This window comes from Lactuca sativa, chromosome 9 (assembly GCF_002870075.4).
Source record: "Lactuca sativa cultivar Salinas chromosome 9, Lsat_Salinas_v11, whole genome shotgun sequence".
NCBI classification, from domain to species: Eukaryota; Viridiplantae; Streptophyta; class Magnoliopsida; order Asterales; family Asteraceae; genus Lactuca; species Lactuca sativa.
Window position 1 is genome coordinate 35,044,164 of NC_056631.2, and position 23,616 is coordinate 35,067,779.

The 23,616-nt window shown below is 36.1% G+C and overlaps 3 protein-coding genes across 3 annotated transcripts; 1 reads left to right on the forward strand and 2 right to left on the reverse strand.

Annotated features, from left to right (window-relative positions):
* The first annotated feature begins 2,357 nt into the window (after positions 1-2,357).
* On the forward strand, positions 2,358-3,864 carry LOC111879380 (uncharacterized). The gene is made up of 2 exons (XM_023875822.2): positions 2,358-2,490; positions 2,609-3,864. The coding sequence occupies exon 2, from the start codon at positions 2,671-2,673 to the stop codon at positions 3,727-3,729; it is 1,059 nt and encodes a 352-aa protein (XP_023731590.1). The 5' UTR covers positions 2,358-2,490; positions 2,609-2,670; the 3' UTR covers positions 3,730-3,864.
* Positions 3,865-5,317: 1,453 nt separating this feature from the next.
* Positions 5,318-7,301, reverse strand: LOC111879413 (probable aquaporin SIP2-1). The gene is made up of 3 exons (XM_023875872.2): positions 6,743-7,301; positions 5,868-6,128; positions 5,318-5,684 (listed from the first exon to the last, which is right to left on the reverse strand). Exons 1-3 carry the CDS (start codon positions 7,031-7,033, stop codon positions 5,523-5,525), a joined length of 714 nt encoding a protein of 237 aa, XP_023731640.1. The 5' UTR covers positions 7,034-7,301; the 3' UTR covers positions 5,318-5,522.
* Positions 7,302-13,284: 5,983 nt separating this feature from the next.
* On the reverse strand, positions 13,285-15,540 carry LOC111879441 (ubiquitin carboxyl-terminal hydrolase 3). The gene is made up of 9 exons (XM_023875906.3): positions 15,350-15,540; positions 14,650-14,781; positions 14,509-14,547; positions 14,284-14,389; positions 14,114-14,172; positions 13,958-14,032; positions 13,795-13,843; positions 13,638-13,714; positions 13,285-13,554 (listed from the first exon to the last, which is right to left on the reverse strand). The coding sequence occupies exons 1-9, from the start codon at positions 15,416-15,418 to the stop codon at positions 13,459-13,461; spliced, it is 702 nt and encodes a 233-aa protein (XP_023731674.1). The 5' UTR covers positions 15,419-15,540; the 3' UTR covers positions 13,285-13,458.
* Between the last annotated feature and the right edge of the window lie 8,076 nt (positions 15,541-23,616).

Genomic DNA, 23,616 nt, shown 5'->3' on the forward strand with positions numbered 1-23,616 from the left:
TATCGACTGCTTCCTTTTTGCTTATGTCGGCAGTGATTGTCGGAGGGGAAGAGGGAAGAGGTAAGGCAGCAGGTTGGAGGGTTGCTTGGGGGTTGTTGTGTCACCGGAAGAAGGAGGGATAATGGGTTGTGAAATGGTGGTACACGCAGTGGGGTGACGAGTGGTGGCTGCCATGTTTTCCTTTGTGTATCTTTTAAGAAAATGGACGAGAAAAAGGATGGAAGGGAGTGAAGAAGTTCTGAGGTATGTTGGTGGAGTGGTTTTCGATCCAGTGAGGGAGGTATAAGGGTAGTGTGTGGTGTTGGGAAAGAAAGAGAGAGAGAGAGAGAGAGAGAGAGAGAGAGAGAGAGATTTTATTTTTATTTTTTTATTTTGTTATAAAAAAAATTATAAAAATAATATAGAAAATGAAAATTTTCTTTTTTATTTTTTCTTTTAATCAAAATAAATATTTAAATAATAAAAAAACTGAAAAAGAAAAGTATAAGGGCAAAATAGTCATTATGAAAAGGTTTATAGAAAACTGGACCAAACTCGCAACAAAATGAAAACTTTGGACCTATGGTGCTAGTCAAAACTTTTTTGGACCAAAGTGGCAATTTTGAGCAAACCACAGGGACTATTTCTGCAGTTTTGTCTTTCAGTAATTTACTCAAAAAAATAAGTTAGGGACCAAGCTCGCAAATTACCCCAAACCATAGGGACCATTCGTGTAATTTACTCTAAGAATATAAGATCATTGTATGTAAAGGTTTTTAGGTATGAGTACCGGGTATTTCGAGTCTTAAATCCATAATCATGATTTTAAATGGTTTTTTTACTTCTTGCAATATGTCGACTATTGCTAATAGAAAACCCATAAGCCCATGTTAGGGACCAAGAAACATTCATTTTTTTTTCTTTAAGCGACAATTGGCTCCAAGAAACCTTTGTATCGATCACATAATCGGGTATTTAATCACCTGCAATGAAGAGTAATGGGCAATTGACATTGTAATAATTTAATTAGTTAATTGTATGTTTTTTAATTTGTTGCTTAATTTCATTTGCAAACTATTTCACATTTGGCTAATGATATTCCATTTAAAATACAAGTAACAAACAATATTTTTACACATTTTCTATACCAAACAACCATTGTTTTTCGTTATTTTATGTTCCAATGCAAAGATCCAACAAGTTTTGGTCATAATCGGCTCGGCGGTTCCATATCCGATTAACTCGTACCATACTCAAACCAAACCGGAACCAGCTCCCTTACATCGGTTCGGTCTTTAGTCATAGGAAAAGTTCATTTTCTGTTATTTCAATTTCGGTCTTGCTCCATAATTGAACACATCCATATTCTATGTGGGGGTTGACAGGAAAAACCTACAATCATTGGTCTAAAATGGTCTATGTTTGACGTACTAGCTGAAAAGCTAGCTGTTAGCTGAAAAACTAGCTGATAGCTGACAGCTAAATAAAAAGCTGATAAAAAATAATGTTTAGTAAAACTAGCTGAAATATATAAAATTACATCAAGTTAGTCTAAATAGCTTTTCAAAAAGCTAGCTTATAAGCTACTTTTTGGCTTACCAAACACGACAATATAAAAAAACTCAAAAAATAAGTTAGCTTATCAGCTAGTTGTGGTGCGCCAAACACAACCTAAGTTGCAAACTCATATTTTGGATCTTATTTAACACAATTTGAACTATTATGACTAAATAAATGGTTCTTCAAAACTCCGATTGTTGATTATAATAACTCTGACACAAATTTAAGTTATCTTGATTCTTGAGAATTTTAATTTCTTTAAAGATGATATTCTTTCCTTTTAATATAACAAATGGTTTTTATATGCTTATTTTTATTATTTAACGATAATCTACTATAGTAAATGAAAGTTTTTTTTTACCACTTGTCACACTCTCATTGAATTTGCCAAATGTCATTTTATGGTTATTTTAAATTAATTTTTTTTCTATATGTCATTTTATGAGTTTTTTTATTTTATTAAATTTCTTATAATATTTTAATGTAATAATTGCAATAAATATAGTAATAAATTGATAACAATTTCATTAATCAACTTATTTTTTAATTTCAAAATTCCTAAAATTAAAACTCATTAGTTTCTTTTATTTATTTAAATTATTTTTTTAATTTAAAAGATAAAAGATATTTACATTATAATAATTCATTATTTTTCTTATTTTTCTATAAGTTCAAAGTTCTTAAATATTTTAACATTTATATTCAACTATTTTTTCAAATTAATTCATATAATACACTAGTAATTTAATTAAAAACAATCTCATTATTATTTAACATATAGAAAATTTAGAAGGTTTATGAAACCGAAATAGGTTTGAACTTGGTCCATCGGGCTTTCACTTAAGAAACTGACCAATATACGGCTTAAACCTAATACAAGACGCAACAACCCCTCCATTTGTGCTGATTCTCTCCATCGCCTACGCCGCCACAGCTACGACGTTCGACCAGGTTCGTCTTCATCAATTTTCTTTTCACCAAGCTATTAGCTGCCCATGATGTTGTTGTTTTTGAAAGTTGTCTGCGTTTACAAGCATACATCCTTTTAACGATTAGATACGGTTTTCAGGTTTCGGCTATCAGCACCCGAAGAAAACAAACAACATCCAATATCGTTTTTTTTTCTTTGTAATGAAGAAGAAGCTGCAAAAGGGGGCACTATCTACAGATGACCTCAAAACCCTAATCCATGATCATGCTCTTTTCTTTGACAAGCTAGTTGAATTAATCCCTGCAAAATTCTACCTTCCCGTTGAAGAAGATTCAAAACCCTGGTTCCAAGGCCTGAGCAAAGGCAAAAAAGCCTCTCTCAAACAACAAACACGAGAAAACATCAAGAAATCCCGCCGTGATCGCCTTGACCCTGAGAAATCACAAACCACAACACTAGACCTCCTCAAAAAAAGCATCAGCAAGAATGAAAACAGTAACAAGGATTCTGATGATTCTGATGATGATGATGATGATGAAGAAGAAGAAATCGAAATTAAAGTGAAGCCCATTACAAATTTCGATGGTGAAACAAGTAACAAGTCTGTTACCTATGAAGAGCTACGCCAGAGATTGCATTCTAAGCTTGAAATGCTTAAAGCGAATCGAGGCGAAGGGAAAAGAACAATGATGATGAATGAACGGAGGGAAAGGGGTGATTTTACAGACAAGAAACGAAAGAGGGAAGATCATGATAATGGGGGTAGGGGTAGTGGTAGTGGTGATAAGGAAAAGGATAAGGATAAGTTTGAGGGTGATTTTGAATTTGGGAAAGTGAAATTAGGAGATGAAGATGGGAGTAAGAAGAAGAAGGTGAAGAAGGGTTCAAAAGTACAGGAGTTGGAAAAGGCAAAGAAGTTGAAAGAAGCAAAGAAGGAAGATGTTGTGGTGGCTACAAAGCATTCATGGAAGGCTGCAACTGAAAAGGCGATGGGAGTGAAGGTTCATGATGATCCAAAGCTTTTGAAGAAGAGTTTACAGAAGGATAAGAAGAGGCGTGAGAAGAGTGCAGGGAAATGGAAGGAGAGAGTTGAGACACAGGAGAAGTTGACTAAGGAGAAACAGTCAAAGAGGAGAGGGAATATTGAAGAGAGGGCTAACCAGAAGAAAGCTAGGAAGATTGCCAAGAGGGAAAAGAAATTGATGAGGCCTGGATTTGAAGGGAGAAAAGAAGGATATATTGGTGATAAAAGGGATTAAAAGGGTACCAAAGTTTAATCCTTTTTTGGATGTTTTATGTTGCTTATTATGATATGATTAGGTGATGTTTTTATTTCTACTTTGTGTTAGCCTTGAATTTTAACAAAATTTTGATGATGGAAGTTTTGTTGTTAATATTGTGTTGTTTGAACTATGAAGAATTGGCTCGTGAAAGAAATTGTTTTTTTGGTGAGAAGAGGGACTGAAAGGTGCCTATTTTTATAATCCTTCATTTGGATGTTTCATATAATTGATTCATCTTTCCTCTGCTTGATGTTTCATGTTGTTTTTTGTAATGGGCTAAATGCAAGAAACGGCTATGTATTTCTATTTATTTCGTGTATTATACAATCTTCCTCTTCTTATTTCTTTTTGTTACAACCTTGTACCTCAATTCTTTTCTTGTTAAGGCAATCTACTTTGAAAAGTCTGTAATTATAGCATTGTACTTTCAGTTTTTTTTTTCTTATCAAACATTATATTTAAAAAAAATCGATCCAGTTATAGCAGTGATAAAATGCGTTGTATTTAGACAGCATTGAAAGTACCTTGTTATATTAGTCCATGTTTTTCCATGTTCAGCAATGGTTTGGATTTCAGTAATGGGTTGTTTATCAATTGTTATTGATATTGTTTGTATTAATTATTAAAAGGGTGTTTGGGGTTGTTTATATAAAATTACTTCTTTTTTTTTTCTTCACATCTTGGTTATTGTTCTATATTCTTCTCAAGAATTCTTACGATGTTTACCAATGCTCATTTATGTTCTAGAAACTCACGATACAACGATGAAAAAAAAAACATAATTTATTTTTCAAATTATCTCATATATATCATTGTTTTTTTCTTTTTTTAAATCTTGAACAACATCCTACCCTCGTTCATCTCCCTCTCATAACATTCTTTTGCTTTTTAGAGTATTTTCTTTTTTAATAGTGTTAATAATGTAGTATAGAGTTACTGATTGACTCCTTTTGGTTTGTTGAAAAATACATGTTTGTGAATATCTTATCAGTTTTTACAAATATCTAATTTACATGTTTATAAATATCTTTTCGATGTAAATATGTATAAGTAGTAGAAGAGTTGCAAAATATGGTATCTGGATGTTATTCATATAAACTTTATATTATTATTACTAGATGACTCTGTTGTAACACCAAATATCACTTATAAAAAAAGCTATTTTAAATAAGCAAATCCCAAACTCCCCTAAATTTGGTTGTAAAATTGTGATTTACTGAGATTGTCCCTGAACTCTCAAAAAAAGAACAAACAAACAAAATTGGAAGAGTGTAATTATTTTAAAGAAAGTCCGAGTGACTTGAATAGAACTACTATAAAACTTTGTTACTATCTAGGGGGTGTTTGGCTAAGTTTATTAGCTTATTAGGGGTTCCACACAGCTATAAACTAAAAAAAAGTTTGATAAGCCATTTTTTCATAAGTTACCTCACACTTACTTATGAACTTATAAGCTAATAAACTATAAAGCTACTAAGCAATAAACTATTTTGCTTTTTAACACACAAATGACAAAACCGGATTTGCAATTGAATATAACAGAATTCATGTTAATGAAACAAGATTGAAAAATGAGTTGAATCATTATATACAACAGGTCTACATTTAGATAGTTGTGCTAAAAAGAAAAGACATGTTTCACCAAAAAGCTCATAATACATGGTCTAAAGTAGTTACCCAGAAGAATAATTAATTTACAAGCAAGATGTGATGTGCTGCTTCTGAAAACACAAACACAATCGACTTCAAAATCCAAATGCAAATCAATTTTAATCAGTCTTCTTCTGTTTGTCTTGTTTTGAGTTTGAGGGGCGTACAAGATACCTAAAGGTCCATGCTGCTAATAGGGTTGCTACCATAGGGGCAACCCAGTAAACAACTAAATGCTCTTTTGTTATATGATCACCACGCGCATAAGCCCACCCCATTACCTGAAAAACCATCCAATCCAATCCAATCCATCAAGTTATAAATCTCAAAAATACCCTTACACTTTTTTACTAATTTCAACCGTTTAAACAAAATTGGGAAGAAAAAAAAAGTGAAACGCCATTGAATAAACAAGCATTCAACCCTAAAATAATATATAATTGAGAAATAATGGAAGTACTTACAGAAGCTGGATTCATAGCACCACCAGTTAGATCTGATCCGAGTATATGAAGAGCAAGTTTTGAGACACTACTGATCCATGTTTTCCTCAAGAAACTTCCGGGTAATTTGGTAGAAACTCCATGTGAAATGAGGACAATTGTGAATGTCGACAACCCTTCGGTCAATGCACCTTCAAATAGACTAACATTCAGTCGGGGCCCACGCCCTATTTCCGGAAAGATACTGAGGATAAGCCTCACCCCACTTATCGCGCCCAACACCTAAAGTCACAACCACCATTAGTTTATAATAGCATCCTACTTTCATTTCTTTCTATTAAGATTAGAAAAAATCTACCAATTTACTTTTCATCAAACTGGTAACATTTTAAAACAGATTGTTGTCATAAAAAAAGAAGATTTATTTTAAACATGTTTGTTCTTAAAAACGACCTCATAAAACTAGTTATGTTTAATAGACCTGTCTAAAGAAATATAGTCACATATAAAATATGAAAAAAGAAATGACTTCATGGAACCAATCATATTTTAAAGAGTTTGTTGCCAAAGAAAGTACCAACATTTTTTTTAGAAAAACTTTTTCATATACAACTCACCCTTTGTGATAGGGGATAATTACTAAGGATATAGGTGATAAATAGTTGATGTTTAGGGAAAATTTATGGTTAAAACCAAACCCTAATTTGTATCTGGCTAGATAAAACAAAATTAGGGATTGATGATCTTCCAAAGTGCAATGCAACCCAAATCAGAAAACATACAGAACAAGAATTGTTATGATAATCAATTGGTCAACGGACTTGATTGATGCAATCCCAATCGCAGTTCATATCTAAACCAGTCAAAGATTTTGAGAAGAGAATATAATAGGTAACCTGAAAGGGGATTCTTGAACCAACAGTGAAGAGGAAGGTTGCGAAATTTCCAGAGATGGCGGAGGACAAGACAGTGAGGGGATTATAGGCTCCGCCATTGGTGAGCTTAGCAAGATAAGCAAAGAAGAACATGTTGAGAATGGAAAGCGAAGACCTAAACACTTCAACAGGGAAGCCATGATGGCCAAACCCCAAAACCTTGTGGACAAATAGCTTGATTATGACGCTTGACCACACCCACATGAACGACATGACTATATCAGATATGAGCAGCCGCACGATTCCCGCCATTTTTGGGGATTTCTTTCTGGAGTGTGTGTATGTGATTTTTGACTCTTGGCTCTTGCTGAAACCGATGTCAATGATTAGTGATATATGGTAATCTCGGGGGATCAATGGCAGAACTGCATTGAACAAGGAAGCGAATTGACGTTGACCCGTGTTAGAGAATCTTTTCTATCGTGTTTCAGAATCTCTGCTCTTTCCTCTTTATTTCCTCTTTCTTTTCCACGTCTCCTCCCATTCTTTTCCAACCTGCTGTATGGTTGGAGTGTTTGGTGAGTGGTGACTAGACATGCCAAGTTATTGATATTCTTTTTGTTAAAAAAAACTTCTATAAATCTACACTAATAGACAACAAATTTTTTTTTTTTCACTAAAACCTTTATTAAATTTGTCAAATGTGATTTTGTGATTATTTTGAATTAATTTTTTTATATGTTATTTTATTGGTTTTTCTATTTTAATAAATCCCACGTAATACTTTAATGTAATAATTATAATTAATGTAATAATAAATGAATATCAATTTCATTAAAAAATTTCAAATTAAAACTCATTACTTTATTTTGTTTATTTATTTAAATTTAAAAGATAAAAAAATTAATTTTAATAAGTCATTATCTTACTTTTTTTTATATATCCAAAGTTCTTAAATATTTAGAGATTTATATTTATTTTTTTTTTAATTAACCCATATAATACATGAGTCTTACACATGGTTCTTAATTTAATAAATAAGCAACCCACTATTTAAAATGTTAAATGTTCAAAACCACCTTGTTCACCACCATCAAAACTAAAAATTACTTCGGATCAAAAAATCGTATTTTTTTAACTTGGATGGGCATATTAGTCTAGAACGTAAAACTATATGATTTATTATTATTTAATTAAAACTAAAAAAATGAAAAAATAAAAATAAAAAATATTAGTTCTCAAAAACATTAAAGGTGTGTTTAATACATAGCTGACTTCGGTCAACATTTTTTGGTTGATTCGGTCAGCTTATTTGATAAGGCCCCATGTTGGTTGACTCAACATGCACTATATCTCATGACTCAGTCCCTACTTTGAAATGTGGGTGACCCAAAAAAAAAGTCTTTGCCCTGAAAAAAAAAAACCCTTGTTGTTCCACTCTGTTCCTCTTGTCCACTTTGAAGGCGTCGTTCCTCCCTCCTGCCTCTCCATCGCCATCGTCGCCGCCAGAAGCAGAGCATCGACCTCCATCCAAACAGCCAAGCATTTTCATCTTCTTTTTCTTTTTTTTTTCCCTGAATCAGTTGACAAATTGATGTTGGTGTTAATGGATGAAATCTAAATTTTGCTCCTCCCTCTTGTCGAGGTGAATTTATATATATATATATATATATATATATATATATATATATATATATATATATATATATATATATATATATATATATATATATATATATATATATGAAATTAGTTGAAAACTGATTTATGCACTATATATGTATGAATCTGTTGAATCATAATTTATGCCATGTTGGTATCATATATGTATGAAATTTGAATTTTGCTCAACATTTATGAAATCAACTTATGCTCTACATTTATCAAATCAGTGGAAAAGTAAAAGTGGCAGATTTTGTCATTAGATATGTTTTTCTATTGCTTGATTTTCTTTTGCAATCATCAGTTTTAGGATCTTATGTTTTTTTAGATCAGGTGCAAATCATATTCTAAAGTTGAGTATGTTGGAAGGGCATCCACAACACTAAAACAAACTATTGGTTATCATGGTAATTTCTAATACCATTGTAGGAGATAAGATGAAGTGTTTTAATAGCAAAGTACTTTACTTTTTACTAGTGATCCAATAGCAATGTATGATTTTGGCACATATTATACTATTTTATATGACATGGCAATTATTGTAGGTGCTTATGATTTGATTCAACAACCAAAGAGCTTTGAAAAAAAAATACTTTGATTTTTTTTTTACCTCAGCAGTTGTGAGAATTGTTTTTGTATTAAACAACATTGTTATAACTAAATAGATTCATGTTATGTTGCAAACATAACAAAAAGATAAAATGATCATTTTGATCATTCAGCACAGCCAATCAAATCTATAATCAAACAATATGGTTTCAATCAGATGTAAATTCAGTCAGTATTTCTAATCCACTTAGCTATAACCCAATCATTAACTATCAAACAACCCCTAAAATAGTTTCACTTTAAAAAGACTAGTTACCAAAAACATTAAGGTGCTGTTTGTTTTTCTATAAAAACCTCTTCAAACCACTTATTGCTGCGCGGCGCAGCACACGCGCAGCACTTTCGCTCTCGCAGCACTTTGTTTTTTGGAAGACTTCAAACTACAAAAGCTCTGCGCGTGTGTTGCGTGACGCAACACTTGACTTGACTCTTCTAACCTCTTCAGCTTTCATTTTTTCTAAGTGTTTTTTAAGAATTTTTGTATAACTTTTTTAATTTTTTTTTTTTTAAATTTTATTTTCTTAAATTTTTATTTACGGATGTGACACAATTTATTTTTATAATTTCCACGATTTTTTTAAACATGATTTTTTTAATTTTTTTTACCGTTTTATTAATAATTTTTCAATTTCAGTTGCATCTTTTTTAACGTGTGTAATTTTTTTTATTATTTTCTTTTTTAATGTTTTTTAAAAATAGTTTTTTTCTAGAATAAAACTATTAGCTTCTTTTACATTTTTTTAAGTTTTTAAAAAAAAAGTTTTATATTTTTGTTTTTTTACATGTTCTTTTTATTATTATTTCAATGTTTTAAAACTAAAATTATTAAATTTCGGTGTTGAGAACTATTTTCAGTTTATAAAATTAGTTTATTTAAATTTCAGTTTACTGCAGCAGTCTGCAGATGTTAAAAAACAAACATGCTTCTTATTATAGGCTGCATCCGTTTGTTCGACCTCTTCTGCTACAGAGGATTGCAGAGGTGGTCCGCAGACTTCATGAATTTTCGGTTCGAAAAAACAAACAACACCTAAGATATGTCACATTTTATTAAAAAAAAAATTAGATAGATCAAGTGACCTACCACCTAAGGCACACATGGACTCGCCCTATGGACATGGCTCATCGGCTTCTTCAACTACTTGAATGAAGATGGTTTAAAATTAAACATAAGAAACAATTTTTGATTATGTTGATGATGATAAACTATGGGAATCTCAATAAAATACCCTTGGATTCAAAAACTGGAAAAAGGATATCAAAAGAGAGAGAGAGAGAGAGAGAGAGAGAGAGAGAGAGAGAGAGAGAGAGAGAGAGAGAGAGACCTAGTAAATAATTTTTTTAACATGAGGGGGACGTAATCTGTTTGTTTCGCTCAAGTTCTTTGTCTTCCATCAATGTTGCCATTGTACATGGATAAAATCTATCACCAAATATTTTAATAATTAAATTCTTCGTATCCCTCAACAGGATTTTTGTTGAACATTTCTTCAGCTCTCTCAACGGTGTTGAAGATTTGTGTTAAAGATTCTGCGTTTCGTTCGACAACGTTGAAGATTTTTGTTAAAGAAGTATTGAGATACAAATGAATAAGATAACGAAGTGTTGCTCTGAAGAAGGCAAATAAACACTAAATGATTAAAGAGGATAATTACTTTATTAGGTTCGATTTTGGTGGTAGTGAACGACGATGTGTGGTGGTAGTGGTGGTAAACGGTGACAGGTGGTGGTGCATGGTGTTTGAAGTGGTCGTGGGTCCTTTTTGACTAGTTTACATAGTTTGTTATTCATTATGACATTAAACCATTAATTTACATATTAAACAAACTATGTGAGGGTCATCATAACATTTTTTGAACAAAATATTGGTACTTTACTTTTGATAACATTTTTTTAATAATTAAGTGTTATAGTTTTTAGCGTAAGACGTATTAATCGTTATGAATTGCTTTAAATAACAATGTATTAACCGTTTTAAAAAAGTAGATATCACATATATTATATTATAATAAGATTAGCACCAACTTACATTTTTTTACATAAGACAATTTGTAACCTCAAACCTAGAAAAGAAATGATATGACACAAATTCTTCACGCCTTTTACCTAAATGTTGATTTCCTAAGCGTTTTTACCATATAAAGTTGCAAATGATACCACATCAATACTTGGATCATAATTGTTGTTGTAGGCAAACTCCATTAATGATAGATGTGAATCACAATTTCCTCCAAAGTTTTTACCTTCCGGCCACAATATATCTTTAAGGTTTAAATGTTCCATTCATTTTGACTATTAGTTTGGAGATGATATTGTGTGCTTAAGTTTATTCTTGGCCTTATTCTTTTTAAAAGCTCTCCGACTCCCAATATATTGATGTAAAACAACTATCACAATCGAATATTATAGATAATTACACTCCATGCCTTGAAATCAATCCATCCACATACACTTTAGCAAATTTCTCCACAAAATCATTCACATCACCAAGAAGTAGCACTCTTAGTCAACATATCTATAATCACCAAAACTGTATCGCACACCTTCAACATCACTATCAATTTAGTCACAAATAGTCACAAATCAATCGTAATGTGATTCCTTCAACTATAGATTATGTTTCAAGTATAGAATACATTATATAACTTGATATGGACTTGCAATTTCATAAATCATCTAATGCATAATAATCGTAAGTCCATGCCATGGAATGGGTCGTTGCAAGAAAGTCAAGTTATACATTGCCAACTCAAGAGCCCCTTTTCATTTCAAAGTCTTATAAGTTCAAGTTAGATGGTTTTATCTACAATTCAGCATAAAGAATTTAAAACTTTTTTAAGTTAGTTTAAAATTCGTCATGGTGATCTTCTACATGAAGGCATGCAATCACGAAATTCAAAGGTAAATATATAAGCAACATATCAACCAAAAGAATGAAGATAAGCAAAACCATGTCCAAACCAATAAGGATTATACACCTATTCAAACTCTTAAGTCATGTGAATGACACTTTTCATACAAGAATTGAAAATTTATGTAAATAAAGATTCTCATTTATGGAAATTACTCCAACGAGTGTTGCAACATAGATTGTTAATTAAGTTGTTAAAAAACCGAAGTAAACCAAGATAACTACTCAATAAAGCTGTTAATTTTTTTTTTAAAGTACAACCTTAAAAGATGGTAAAATGTTTGTGGATAGTGCTAAACAACCCCTTTTAGGAATTAAAACTCTTTTTGGTAATCAAAATTTTATCTCAAGTAAATTATAGTAATTAAATACTATCAAGCTTTTTTTTTTTTTTTTATGAAAAAATATATTTTTGTTTTTAATAAAATATTTATTAATTTAATATCAACTATAAATTAATTAAAACATAGAATCCAGATATCTATTTTTTATCTACTAACATTTTTTATTTTGAAATTCTACTGTATAAACCTTTTACTTTATTGTTATTATTACTATGTATCACTTTAGGATATTAGTGTTATAACCTTTTTTTTGGTTTAAAACAAATATTAGGGATATTTTATTGTTTATAAGAACTGATGCATGATGAAATATATAACTAAGACAAAAAGGGAATCTGGAAATTATATTCAAATGAGAAATCTAGTACAGAAATTTGATGCTTAAATTATCACCAAAATACACACATTTTTTTAATTATAATTGCATAATTCTAAAATTATACAGTAATTACTCAAAGATCAATTGAAATTATAATTCAGCCACTCCAAAGTTATCACTCATGAGTGCTCTATGAAAGATAAATAGTTTGATGAAAATATCGTTCATCCGCCTCCCAAACAACCACTTAGACAAAGTTGCTCAAACGTTAAATTTGTTGATCCACGAGTTTTATGCTACAAGGAACCTACTATTCTAGAAAGGGTAACAAAGTAATTACAAGCAGCATCTTTTAATGGAAGGGCATTATTGGTATTTTCTCTTTAAATTCTATTAGGGTTTTTGGTCTATAGATAGCGGAGAGAATAAGGGGTTGGCATCCTTTTTGTGAAATCTGGAATTTATTCATTTGGCAGAGTGGCTTCTAGAATTCACCAAATTATCTTTAGTTCTTACACCCTTTTTATGAGAAGAATATAAAAGTAATTAGGAATTTAATTTAACAGAGAAACTCATATGGAACAAACCAATCCACACACAAAAGGTAAGAAAGCATAAAAACTTCAAATTTCATAGAATTCTCTTAAATCCTTCAAGACTAATTAGAAGAACACATGAGTTTGAGAAAGGTTATAATTTTTAAAGATAAGACGGATAATGAAACATAAAAGGGGTGCCATGCTTTGGATCATATCAATATCAAGTATAAACACTAAATAGATAATTAAATCTTGCATCTATGATATGATCCTTTCTAAGTTTATGATTTGTATAAAACCAAAGGTCACTCAAGTTCTAAGCTAAAAAAACAAACAAAACATAAATCATGTTTTCAGTAGCCACCGACTTTCTTTGAGATAGCAATCACACTAAAGTTCATGGAGTCAGGATTTTTTGCAATCATTCTTTTTATCACTTTAGCAGCATCCTGCAAAACATATAAACAAATTCTTTATTCTGAAAACATGTGAAAATGGTGCAGTGGTCCATATATAGCTATCAAAAGTTTACCTGCAATACAGTATTTGGTGAAGAAGGTCCATGTGAAACTGGTGCACTTCTCCTTCCATCAAGCTCATACAATTTTCCTATAAAATATTATTTGCCAAAAAAAAAGTGAAATAAATGTCTTATGTTATTAAAGTCTGAGGTTGACTTGATTGCTTACCATTAACGCATGCAAAACAGATAAAATGATCATTCACATTGTCAGAAGCCTACACAAAGAAATGTGAATTTTGAGTAAATGTACATGTTTACAAATTACACATTTTATATATATATCTTTGAATCATTTCAATAAATTAGTTTAAAGAAAACATTTAACTCACCTCAGTCTCACCAGCAGCTACTGCTTCTGAATGTGCAACTTCCATTTCTGTATCTTTCTCAAGGTATCGAGCACGCTGCATACGTATATCAAATCCATGTCATACAAAAAACACAATATTTAAACCATCAAAAATATATTTTAAAAAGCATAATACCTCCATTGGATCCATGCTTGCAGTAGATTTATAAAACTTGTCCAAGAATGAGCCCTCGTCTGAGAAAAAAAAAACAGTTTAATATAATCTGACCACTTTCTTGAACCAGTTTAAAGGTAAATAAAAGTTAAACCAAATGGAATTGTGAGAAATCATAAAAAGAGAAGTACCAAGTTTTATCTCTGAGGTGATATTGCCTATAGCATGAAGAAGTCCAATGGTTCCACATGCATTTCCTACTGTTTGTCTCATAAAGTAAACCCCATCATAAGGATCCTACACCCACAAATACAAGAAAACGAATCCTTAAAGATATGGTTAATGAAGTGACTAGTGAGTATGTTGTTTTATACATTCACTAGCTAAAGTTAAATACTGTTGATGGTAAATATCACCTGTTTAATACTGTTCTGCTCTAATCTTTCTTTTTCGCTCTGAAACATAAGTAAGATGAAAACATTCATTTAATCAAACATATACATACAATTCCATAGAAGAAAAAAAAAGTCCCAGTTTGGGATAACAAGATAACAAACCTCTGGTGTAATAGGGTAAAGAAACAACACAGCAAGAACTGGCTTTGGGACCATTTCCAACAGTTCTTCATCCAATCCATATACATCATTGCATTCAGCCTCACCAGGAGGAACACCAAGGCGCCAAAGAAACTATCCAGATACAAAAACCATAATCAAAAAATCAAACACATGGGTGATCTATAGAAACCGATACAAATTTGCAGATTTTGATCTAAACTAATATCATAACACATCTCAAGGATCACTTTTCAAAGTCATGATTAAAATATTCCTACAACTTAGTTACTTGAATTTTCACCATTACTGTATGCCTTTTTTCTATATCCCTAGCTTAAAAAAACTCTATCTTGGCCTATCTACAAAGAATCTCCCGAGTAAGTCAAGCTCTTAATGTAGGAATTCAAGGCTTTTCGTTTATGTGAACTGATTAATTCCTTAAGATACATTTGAATTAGGTACAAAGCGTGGGACCTTACAATGGTAGATCAAATTAGTTTAGTTCATGCATGAGTCTTTACAGAAGATATCAACCAAAGTGAACCCTAATTTCTCTAAGCATCTGCTACAGATTTGCTCAATAACAAAATTACTAAATCGTCAAAAGTAATGCCTGTTGGTAACTATTGGCGAGTTAATAGATTCAGCAGAAACAAAAAACAAGGGACGATTGAAAACATAATACATATAGAGAAAGAACCTGGTTCATAACATCGGGGTTTGCTTCGAGAGGAAGCCATCTCTTGGCAGAAGAAGCACTTTCAGCCATTCTTGATCGATCGATATTTCTATCTGCTTCTTTAATCTTTAAGGTGAAGAGAGAATATATGAGTAGCGTGTCTTCGGAACGTCCCTTCTGAGGATACCGGAGTCGTGTAAATTGGGAAAAGAAAACCTTAATGCATATGTAGATTTATATAGTCAGAATAATTGAGAAAAAGTCATTAAGTTTATTTATTTAATTATTTATTTTTCGATTTATAAAACAAAATAGCAGTATTTTTTTCGGTAAAAAATCGATATACATACAAACTAAAACTTACAAATATGAAGCAAAAATTTAACAAATAGAAAAGAAATATGAGGTTGGACTGGTATTAGTAAAAGGATTTGCAAATAATCCTTCTAAACTCCAGCAAACAACACAATTAAATACTCTAATCCTATTAAAAAAAAACAAAGAGCCAATGCGGTAAAATTGATTTAAAAATAATAATTTAAAAAAAAAAAAGAAAGAAATACTTTAACATCGAATATTGTAACCCTATTAACAATTACAAAAACTCAAATGCAAAGTATTAGCTTATTGATTTGCAAAACCCAAATACCCAATTGACAGCCTACTCATTTACTTGGACCAATAACCAAAATACAAAAAATAAAAATAAATAAATAAATACAACTATTAATAGATAGGCCAAATTTGATGCCCCATTCGCCCATTTTAGTGATGACATGGGCTTTGGCCCAATAGTATAACTAATAAGTATTTTTTTCATAACTTTAAAATTTCTTATTAAACTAGAAGTTGCTTCCCGCATCGATGCATGTTCATCAATTATCGATAAAGGTTTGGTTTACTATATATTTTTTTTCTAGGTGAAATGTGTACATGCATTTCATTAATATTGACATTCAAGTTGTACAAACCCTTTTCAAGAGTACATAGTTTTTTTTTTTTTTTGAAGAAGGCAAATATGTATTAATAATAGACCAAAACATAAGCAAGGAGCTAACTTTGGTGGAACAAGTAGTAAAACAGAGAAATAAAAAAAACAACAAAATAAAAACTGAAATATAGTTCAAAATGGATTGCAGCTCCATTCCACCCAACTTCTACAATTCTTTCCCCTGTATTTGTTCCATTCAAAAGTTTGTGAGATGATAATATATGCCATTTTTGTAGCGGAGACCGCCTTGTTTTTTTAAGAATTTATCGTTTCTTGCAAGCCAAATATTCCATAGTGTGGTATAAATGATCGACGTAAGTGTTTGTTTTTTTTTCTTGGGCAGTTACCCCATGATGCAACATAATCTAAGAGGTCCCTTACCGTGTTAACTTGCAAGTTTTGTAATCCACACCATCTACTGATCCGATGTAATACTATTTTGGAGAAGTCAAATTCCACAATTAAGTGATTTACTGATTCGTTATGATTCCCACAAAGTAAATAGGTTGAGGATTGGACCAATATACCCCTGTGAGAGAGTGCCTCGTAAACTGGAATTTTCTCTAACGTAGCCCTCCAAACAAAATATTTGACCTTGAGGGGGATTAGTTTATCTATAGCACTTGGTTCCTGGTATGTATGATTTATCTGTGTATTTTACCTTTTTAGCCTTGGACTCGGCGAGTTGTAAGCTAGACTCGCCGAGTAGGGACGGGATTTTGAGCACGTTTAAGTTGGCGACCCGGCGAGTCCATATTCTGGACTCGGTGTGTCCATCAGTCTGGAAGAAACCCTAATTTCAGGGATTTGCACCCTATTTAAACCCCCTTTATGCGCCCTAAGTTAGCCTCCTTCACCCTCAAAGCATCATATACCGAACCCTAACCCTCTCCATGTGATTTGAAGTTTTCTTATGCTTGTTCCTTGAAGTTTGAAGAAGAGAAGGAAGGAAAGACCAAAAGAGAAGGTGAAGAGCAAGAATCTAGGACTTAATCCAGAGTTCATTGAGGTACAATTCGGATCTATTCTGTTTTTATGCTCATATCCCCATTAGAACACCATTAAGCTATCTTTGATCCATTTACAAGCTTGTTAGTGGTATAGGGATCATAATGGGCTGAATAGCTGCTAGATCAGGCTATGTTCGAGTTCCAGAAGCCTAGATCTAATACCTTTATGGGGCCATATTGCATGAAAGCCCTAGATCTACCCCTTTTTGTGTGTTTTGCGCCTTAGAATCCCCATAGATGATTATATACACGTAAAGTTGGAAACTTTACGTGTTAACCGAGTCCTAGGAACCCAGATCTATGAATGGAATGCACTGGATTCAAGCAGAATTGAGTGTAGATAAATTGCATGAATGCGACTCGGCGAGTTGTTCTTCGAACTCGGCGAGTCGAGTCGCGAGTCCCCGATTTTTCCCCTTTTCGAGTAGGCGAGTAGAGCAGTGAGCCATAAGCGGACTAAATGAGTCGGAAGCCAGAGTCATCAATGGAGGGACTCGGCGAGTCAATGCCCTGACTCGGCGGGTCCAAGGCAATCTTCATAGAACTCGGCGAGTCAAGGACAGAATGTGTTCATCAGATGAAGATTAACTCGACGAGTTGCTCATACAACTCGGCGAGTTGGATGAAGGACCATTGTGTATTCAATTAGGAAGAGAACTCGTCGAGTCAATGCCTAACTCGACGAGTAGAGACGGGAGTAAGGTCAATCGACTGGATATGGACTCGACGAGTTAGCAATCCAACTCGGCGAGTCGGGTCACCTGGAAGTTGACTTTGACTTGAATTTGGTTTGGAATCGGTCAGGGGTAAAATAGTCATTTTAACCTGGGATTAGTATCGATGTTTGATTAAGTGTTTTATGGGAATATAGTCGGGGGATCACCGGAGCAGCTGTCAGACATTTGTGGATCAGCTTTTCAGCAGTCGGCCTTTTGAGGCGAGTTACCTTCCAGTAAGGGTGGGTCTAAGGCCACAATGTCGGCCCACCAAGTAGGAGTATTTTAGAAGATGATTGTCTTTGTGATAATTATTTTGGTATGGATACGTGTTTGGTTATGAGATATATATGTATGATATGTTATGTGTATGATAGGGATAGTTTTCCCCTGACAGTGGTCTTTAGGACCGAAGAGTAGGTCAGTACTCGGATATGCCTGATTGTATGCTTATACCTTGTTGTTATATGCTAGTAGTAGTAGGGGGTGGAATAGACCCCAGTTACCGGTTGAAAGATACCGATGATGATTACCGATTGAAAGACACCGATGATGAATACCGGTTGTAAGATACCGATGATGATTATCGGTTGAAAGATACCGATGATGATTACCGGTTGAAAGATATCGATGGCATTGTATGGCATGTGGTATGATGGGGGAACTCACTAAGCTTTGTGCTTACAGTTTTAATTGTGGTTTCAGGTACCTCTTCGTCAAAAGGGAAAGAGTCGGCGGCGTAGCGGCGCATCGCACACATGATTTCCGCACTTGATTTTCTGGGATCGTATTCTGATTTTCTTGTTTCTGATGATATCGTTTTGAGACATGATCTTATGTTTTATAATTAATGTAACTTCATGATGTTTTAGTAACACGTTTTATTACATGCTAAATTCTATAAATGAAATTTTTTGGCCTCGAAATTTGGGATGTCAAGTTGGTATCAGAGCCCTGGTTTGAGGGATTCGGACACACTCTTGGGGGTGTCTTGACTCAAACCGAGGGACTAAAAGATTTTTTAGGAAAATGGTTTTCTAAAATCTAAAATGGGAAGTTTTAAGAAAGACGAAGTGTGTGATGCGTGCGACCGGCCGGGCTCAAGTAAGTTTTCCCCAAGATACCCATACTTGTTATGTTATGTTGTATGGTTTTGATTCAGAAAATTGCATGCTAGAATAGGACTAAGGATCTAGGAGGATGCCTTGTGTGCCTGATATATGATTTTGAGAATTGCATGCTAGCTAGGGCTAAGGATCTAAGAATGATGCCTTATATGCCTGTTGTATGAGTTGTATGTTAAGACTGTTTAGTCAGTAGGATGGCCTGTGCAGGTTATACCTGGTTTGGTTACTCAACGCACGAATGCTGCTTTCTTTGTGCTATAGGGGTTCTGGCCAATTTCGACTAACTAGTGAACGGATATGTAACGGTATCTGCAAGCTAGTTAGGGGACGTGATAAGGACTCCTAATGCAGCTGATGACGGGGAATAGGTCTGAGAGTGCCCTAGGGAATCCTAGGATGTCATTAGTGGAAAGAGCATCGGTGAAAGGGACCTGGTGAAGTCGAGACAATCCTTGGAGAAAGTACGGATAGATGTGGAAGGTAGTATGGGCCCGTACTACTGAAAGCAGAGGATCCGTACTCGATTCAAGGAGGGTTGAGATGGAACCAGGAAACTTGGAAAGTGTGTGAGACCCTTCGGGGGTATATATGACCCTGACAATTGCATTATTATTTTTCAGAATGGTGGTCACATGTCATGGAGTAGTGGGATCAGGACCTGGTTCGGGATTGGGTTCGGGACCGGGACCCGAGCATGTTGATGATGGGTTGCGCGAGTTCATCGCGTCTAAGATTACAAGAGGTATCCTTGAGGCGACCCGGTCATTTTCGGGTCGATCAAGGAAGAGATTATCGAGCTGATGGAGGATCGCCTCCGGGCATTCAGGAGTGATCTGGCGTCTAGCCAGGTGGGTACCCGTACGCTGTCCTTTAAGGACTTATGTTGGAGTGGTGCACCGGATTTTCATGGGGTGAAGGACCCTATTGCTGCTAGGAGATGGATCGCATACATCGAGTCTGCGCAGTTGACGAGCTTCTGCCCGAAAGGGTCGAAGGTCCGTTTCGCTGCAGGTTGTTTGAGGGATAGAGCCAGGGATTGGTGGGAGTTGATTGGCGATACGTTGGGAGCCCCAACCATTGAGGCTATGACATGGTCAGATTTCGTGACCCGATTTAGGGCTGAGTTTGCACCAGCTGTGGAGCTTCAGCAGCTGGCCAGAGAGTTTTTGGATATGAAACAGACTACGGAGACTGTGACGGAGATCACCGCCAAGTTCCGGGAGAGGGCCTTGTTGGTACCCCAGTATGCAGGGGATGAGGATATGAGGAGGACCCGATACCATGACATGCTTCGGGCTGATATTCGGGAGCATGTTAGTTTTTCTGCTTGCCCTACCCTAGAGTCCATGATTGCTAGGGCTAGAGAGAGAGATTGATTTGGAGCACATACGGAAGAGGAAGGCCGCTAAGGGGCAGACGATGGGGGCTTCGGGGAAGAAACCCAAGGGACCTGATGGTAGACCAAAAGGTCAGACGGGGCGGGACCGTTATGGGAAATACGGTCAGGCACATGAGGGAGTTGTTTCACTGGGCCGGGTTCAGGCTACTATAAGTGCGGCAAGGTTGGGCATTTTGGCAGAGATTGTACTGCCACTGCTTCTGCGATTCAGACATCAGACCTGATTTGCTTCCATTGCAATTAGAGGGGCCATAAAAAGGCCAATTATCCCAGGTTGACAGCACCAGTACCAGCAGCGTCGACAGTGGCGCCAACGTCAGCGACAACACGGGTTATGGATGGCCGGAAGGTCAAGTCGGAGGCTCCAGTGGTTCGGAGCTGAGTTTTTCAGCTGACAGCCGAGGAGGCACGCGTTGCACCTGATGTGGTGACGGATATGATTCTTTCCCTCTGATTTATTTGTATGATGTTATGATATTGATATGTGCCCTTTGTATATGTGTTTAGGATCGTTCAATGTGAATGGTATCCCAGTTCAGGTATTGTTTGATTCGGGTGCTACCCGATCATTTGTCTCTCTTGCGCTTAGCAAGAAGTTTCCTGAGTCTTCAGGCATGTTGGACTGCCCTCTAGAGGTCGAGATTGCAGACGACCGATCAATGCGAGCATCGGAGGTCTATCGAGATTGTGTTTTGAGGCTATTCGAGGAACGTTACCTGGTAGACCTAGTTCCCATACCATTGCGGGGGAACAAGATTATTATAGGAATGGATTGGTTGAGCCCCAATGGGGCAGTGATAGATTGTGCACATCAATTGGTACGGATCAGGACCCCAAGTGGGGGAGAGTTGGTAGTTCAGGGCAAGAGGCCACAACGAGGACCAGCTGTATGTTCAGCAGCGAGAGCCAGGCGCTACCTTCAGCAGGGTTGCGTAGGGTATATCGCGTATGTTATGGACACCCGGGAGGCGGGTAAGGTGACAGTGGGCGATGTACCCGTGGTGCGGGAGTTTATGGATGTATTCCCCGAGGAGTTGCCTGGGATACCTCCAGAGAGGCAGGTGGAGTTTAGGATCGACCTGGTCCCTGGCGCGGCTCCGATAGCCAAGGCGTCGTATCGTTTGGCTCCTCCTGAGATGCATGAGTTGTCTACATAGCTGCAGGAGCTGTTAGACAAGGGATTCATTAGACCGAGCAGTTCACCCTGGGGAGCCCCAATTCTATTTGTAAAGAAGAAGGGTGGGTCGCATCGGATGTATATTGACTACCGGGAGCTGAACAAGGTAACGTTGAAGAACCGTTACCCACTCCTGAGGATCGATGACCTCTTCGACCAGCTTCAGGGAACATCTTGGTTCTCCAAGATTGATTTGCGATCAGGGTATCATCAGATGAGGGTCGGAGAGGATGATGTGCAGAAGACTGCTTTTTGTACACGCTATGGTCATTACGAGTTTGTGGTGATGCTTTTCAGGCTCACCAATGCTCCTGCTGCGTTCATGGATCTCATGAATCGCGTGTGTCGGCCGATGTTGGATCAGTCCGTGATTGTTTTCATTGACGATATCTTGGTTTATTCCAAGATACGAGAGCAGCATGAGGAGCACTTGTGTGAGGTTCTGAGTACTTTGAGGAGGGAGAACTTATATACTAAGTTCTCCAAGTGTGAGTTCTGGTTGCACGAGGTGCAGTTTCTGGGGCACCTTGTCAACCAGGACGGGATATCAGTGGATTCGGCCAAGGTGGAGGCCGTGATGAGATGGGAGGTCCCGAGGTCTCCATCCGAGATTCGGAGCTTCCTAGGATTGGCGGGCTACTATCGGGGATTTATTCAGGACTTCTCCAAGATAGTCGTACCTCTGACCAGGCTGACATGGAAAGCTGTGGTTTTTCGTTAGGGGCCCGAGCAGCAGGCCACATTCGAGACGTTGAGACAGAGATTGTGCGAGGCACCAATCTTAGCCCTGCCAGAGGGTATGGAGGAATTTTTTGTGTACTGTGATGCATCCATCTCGGGTTTGGGCGCAACGTTGATGCAGAGAGGGCACGTTATTGCTTACGCTTCGAGGCAGTTGAAGCCTCACAAGGCAAACTACCCGACGCATGATTTGGAGTTGGGGCTGTTGTGTTTGCCCTTAATATTTGGCATCATTACCTCTATAGGGTTCGTTGTACCATTTACACAGACCACAAGAGTCTGAGGTATCTCATGGACCAGCCAAATCTGAACACGAGGCAACGTCGGTGGCTTGACGTGGTAAAGGATTATGATTGTGAAATCCTCTACCATCCGGGGAAAGCCAATGTGGTAGCTGACGTACTTAGCCGCAAGGCAGCGCCGATCCGAGATATTTGCTTGAGGATGACAGTGGCGACTCCGCTTTTGGAGCGGATTTGGGAGGCCCAGCAGGAGGCTATGAAGGAGGAACATCGAAAGAGTGAGCGGATTGTGGGGCAGGTTTCCTCCTTTGACTATAATAGCCGAGGGTTGTTGACTCTTCACCGTAGGGTGTGGGTCCCTTATCATGGAGGCGTGCGCCATGTTCTGATGGAGGAGGCGCACAAATCCCGGTTCTCCATTCATATCGGGGCGACGAAGATGTATAGGGATCTTCGTTTGGACTATTGGTGGCCCTGCATTAAGCGGGATATAGCTTGGTACGTGGAACGGTGCTTGACCTGCAGGAAGGTCAAGGCCGAGCACCAGAGGTCCCACGGCAAGATGCAGCCTTTGGAGATTCCGTTGTGGAAATGGGAATACATCATGATGGATTTTATCACCAAGCTTCCCAGGACCGCGCGAGGAGTGGATTCGATATGGGTCATCGTCGATCGATTGACCAAGAGCGCCCACTTTATCCCGATTCAGGAGAGCATCTCGGCCGAGAAATTGGCCGATATCTATATCAGGGAGGTGGTGGCGCGACATGGAGTGCCAGTTTCGGTGATTTCGGACAGAGATGTACGGTTTACTTCCAAGTTCTGGAAGAAGTTTCATGACGAGCTGGGTACTCGTCTGCATTTTAGCACTGCTTTTCACCCGCA

Coding starts and splice junctions, on each gene's coding strand:
- LOC111879380 (XM_023875822.2), top strand. CDS start 2,671: ATGAAGAAGAAGCTGCAAAAGGGGGCACTATCTACAGATGACCTCAAA.
- LOC111879413 (XM_023875872.2), bottom strand. CDS start 7,033: ATGGCGGGAATCGTGCGGCTGCTCATATCTGATATAGTCATGTCGTTC. Junction 6,129..6,742: donor GTTCAAGAATCCCCTTTCAG/GTTACCTATTAT, acceptor TTGTGACTTTAG/GTGTTGGGCGCGATAAGTGG. Junction 5,685..5,867: donor GTGCTATGAATCCAGCTTCT/GTAAGTACTTCC, acceptor ATGGTTTTTCAG/GTAATGGGGTGGGCTTATGC.
- LOC111879441 (XM_023875906.3), bottom strand. CDS start 15,418: ATGGCTGAAAGTGCTTCTTCTGCCAAGAGATGGCTTCCTCTCGAAGCA. Junction 14,173..14,283: donor CACCTCAGAGATAAAACTTG/GTACTTCTCTTT, acceptor TTTTTTTCTCAG/ACGAGGGCTCATTCTTGGAC. Junction 13,715..13,794: donor CTGTTTTGCATGCGTTAATG/GTAAGCAATCAA, acceptor AATATTTTATAG/GAAAATTGTATGAGCTTGAT.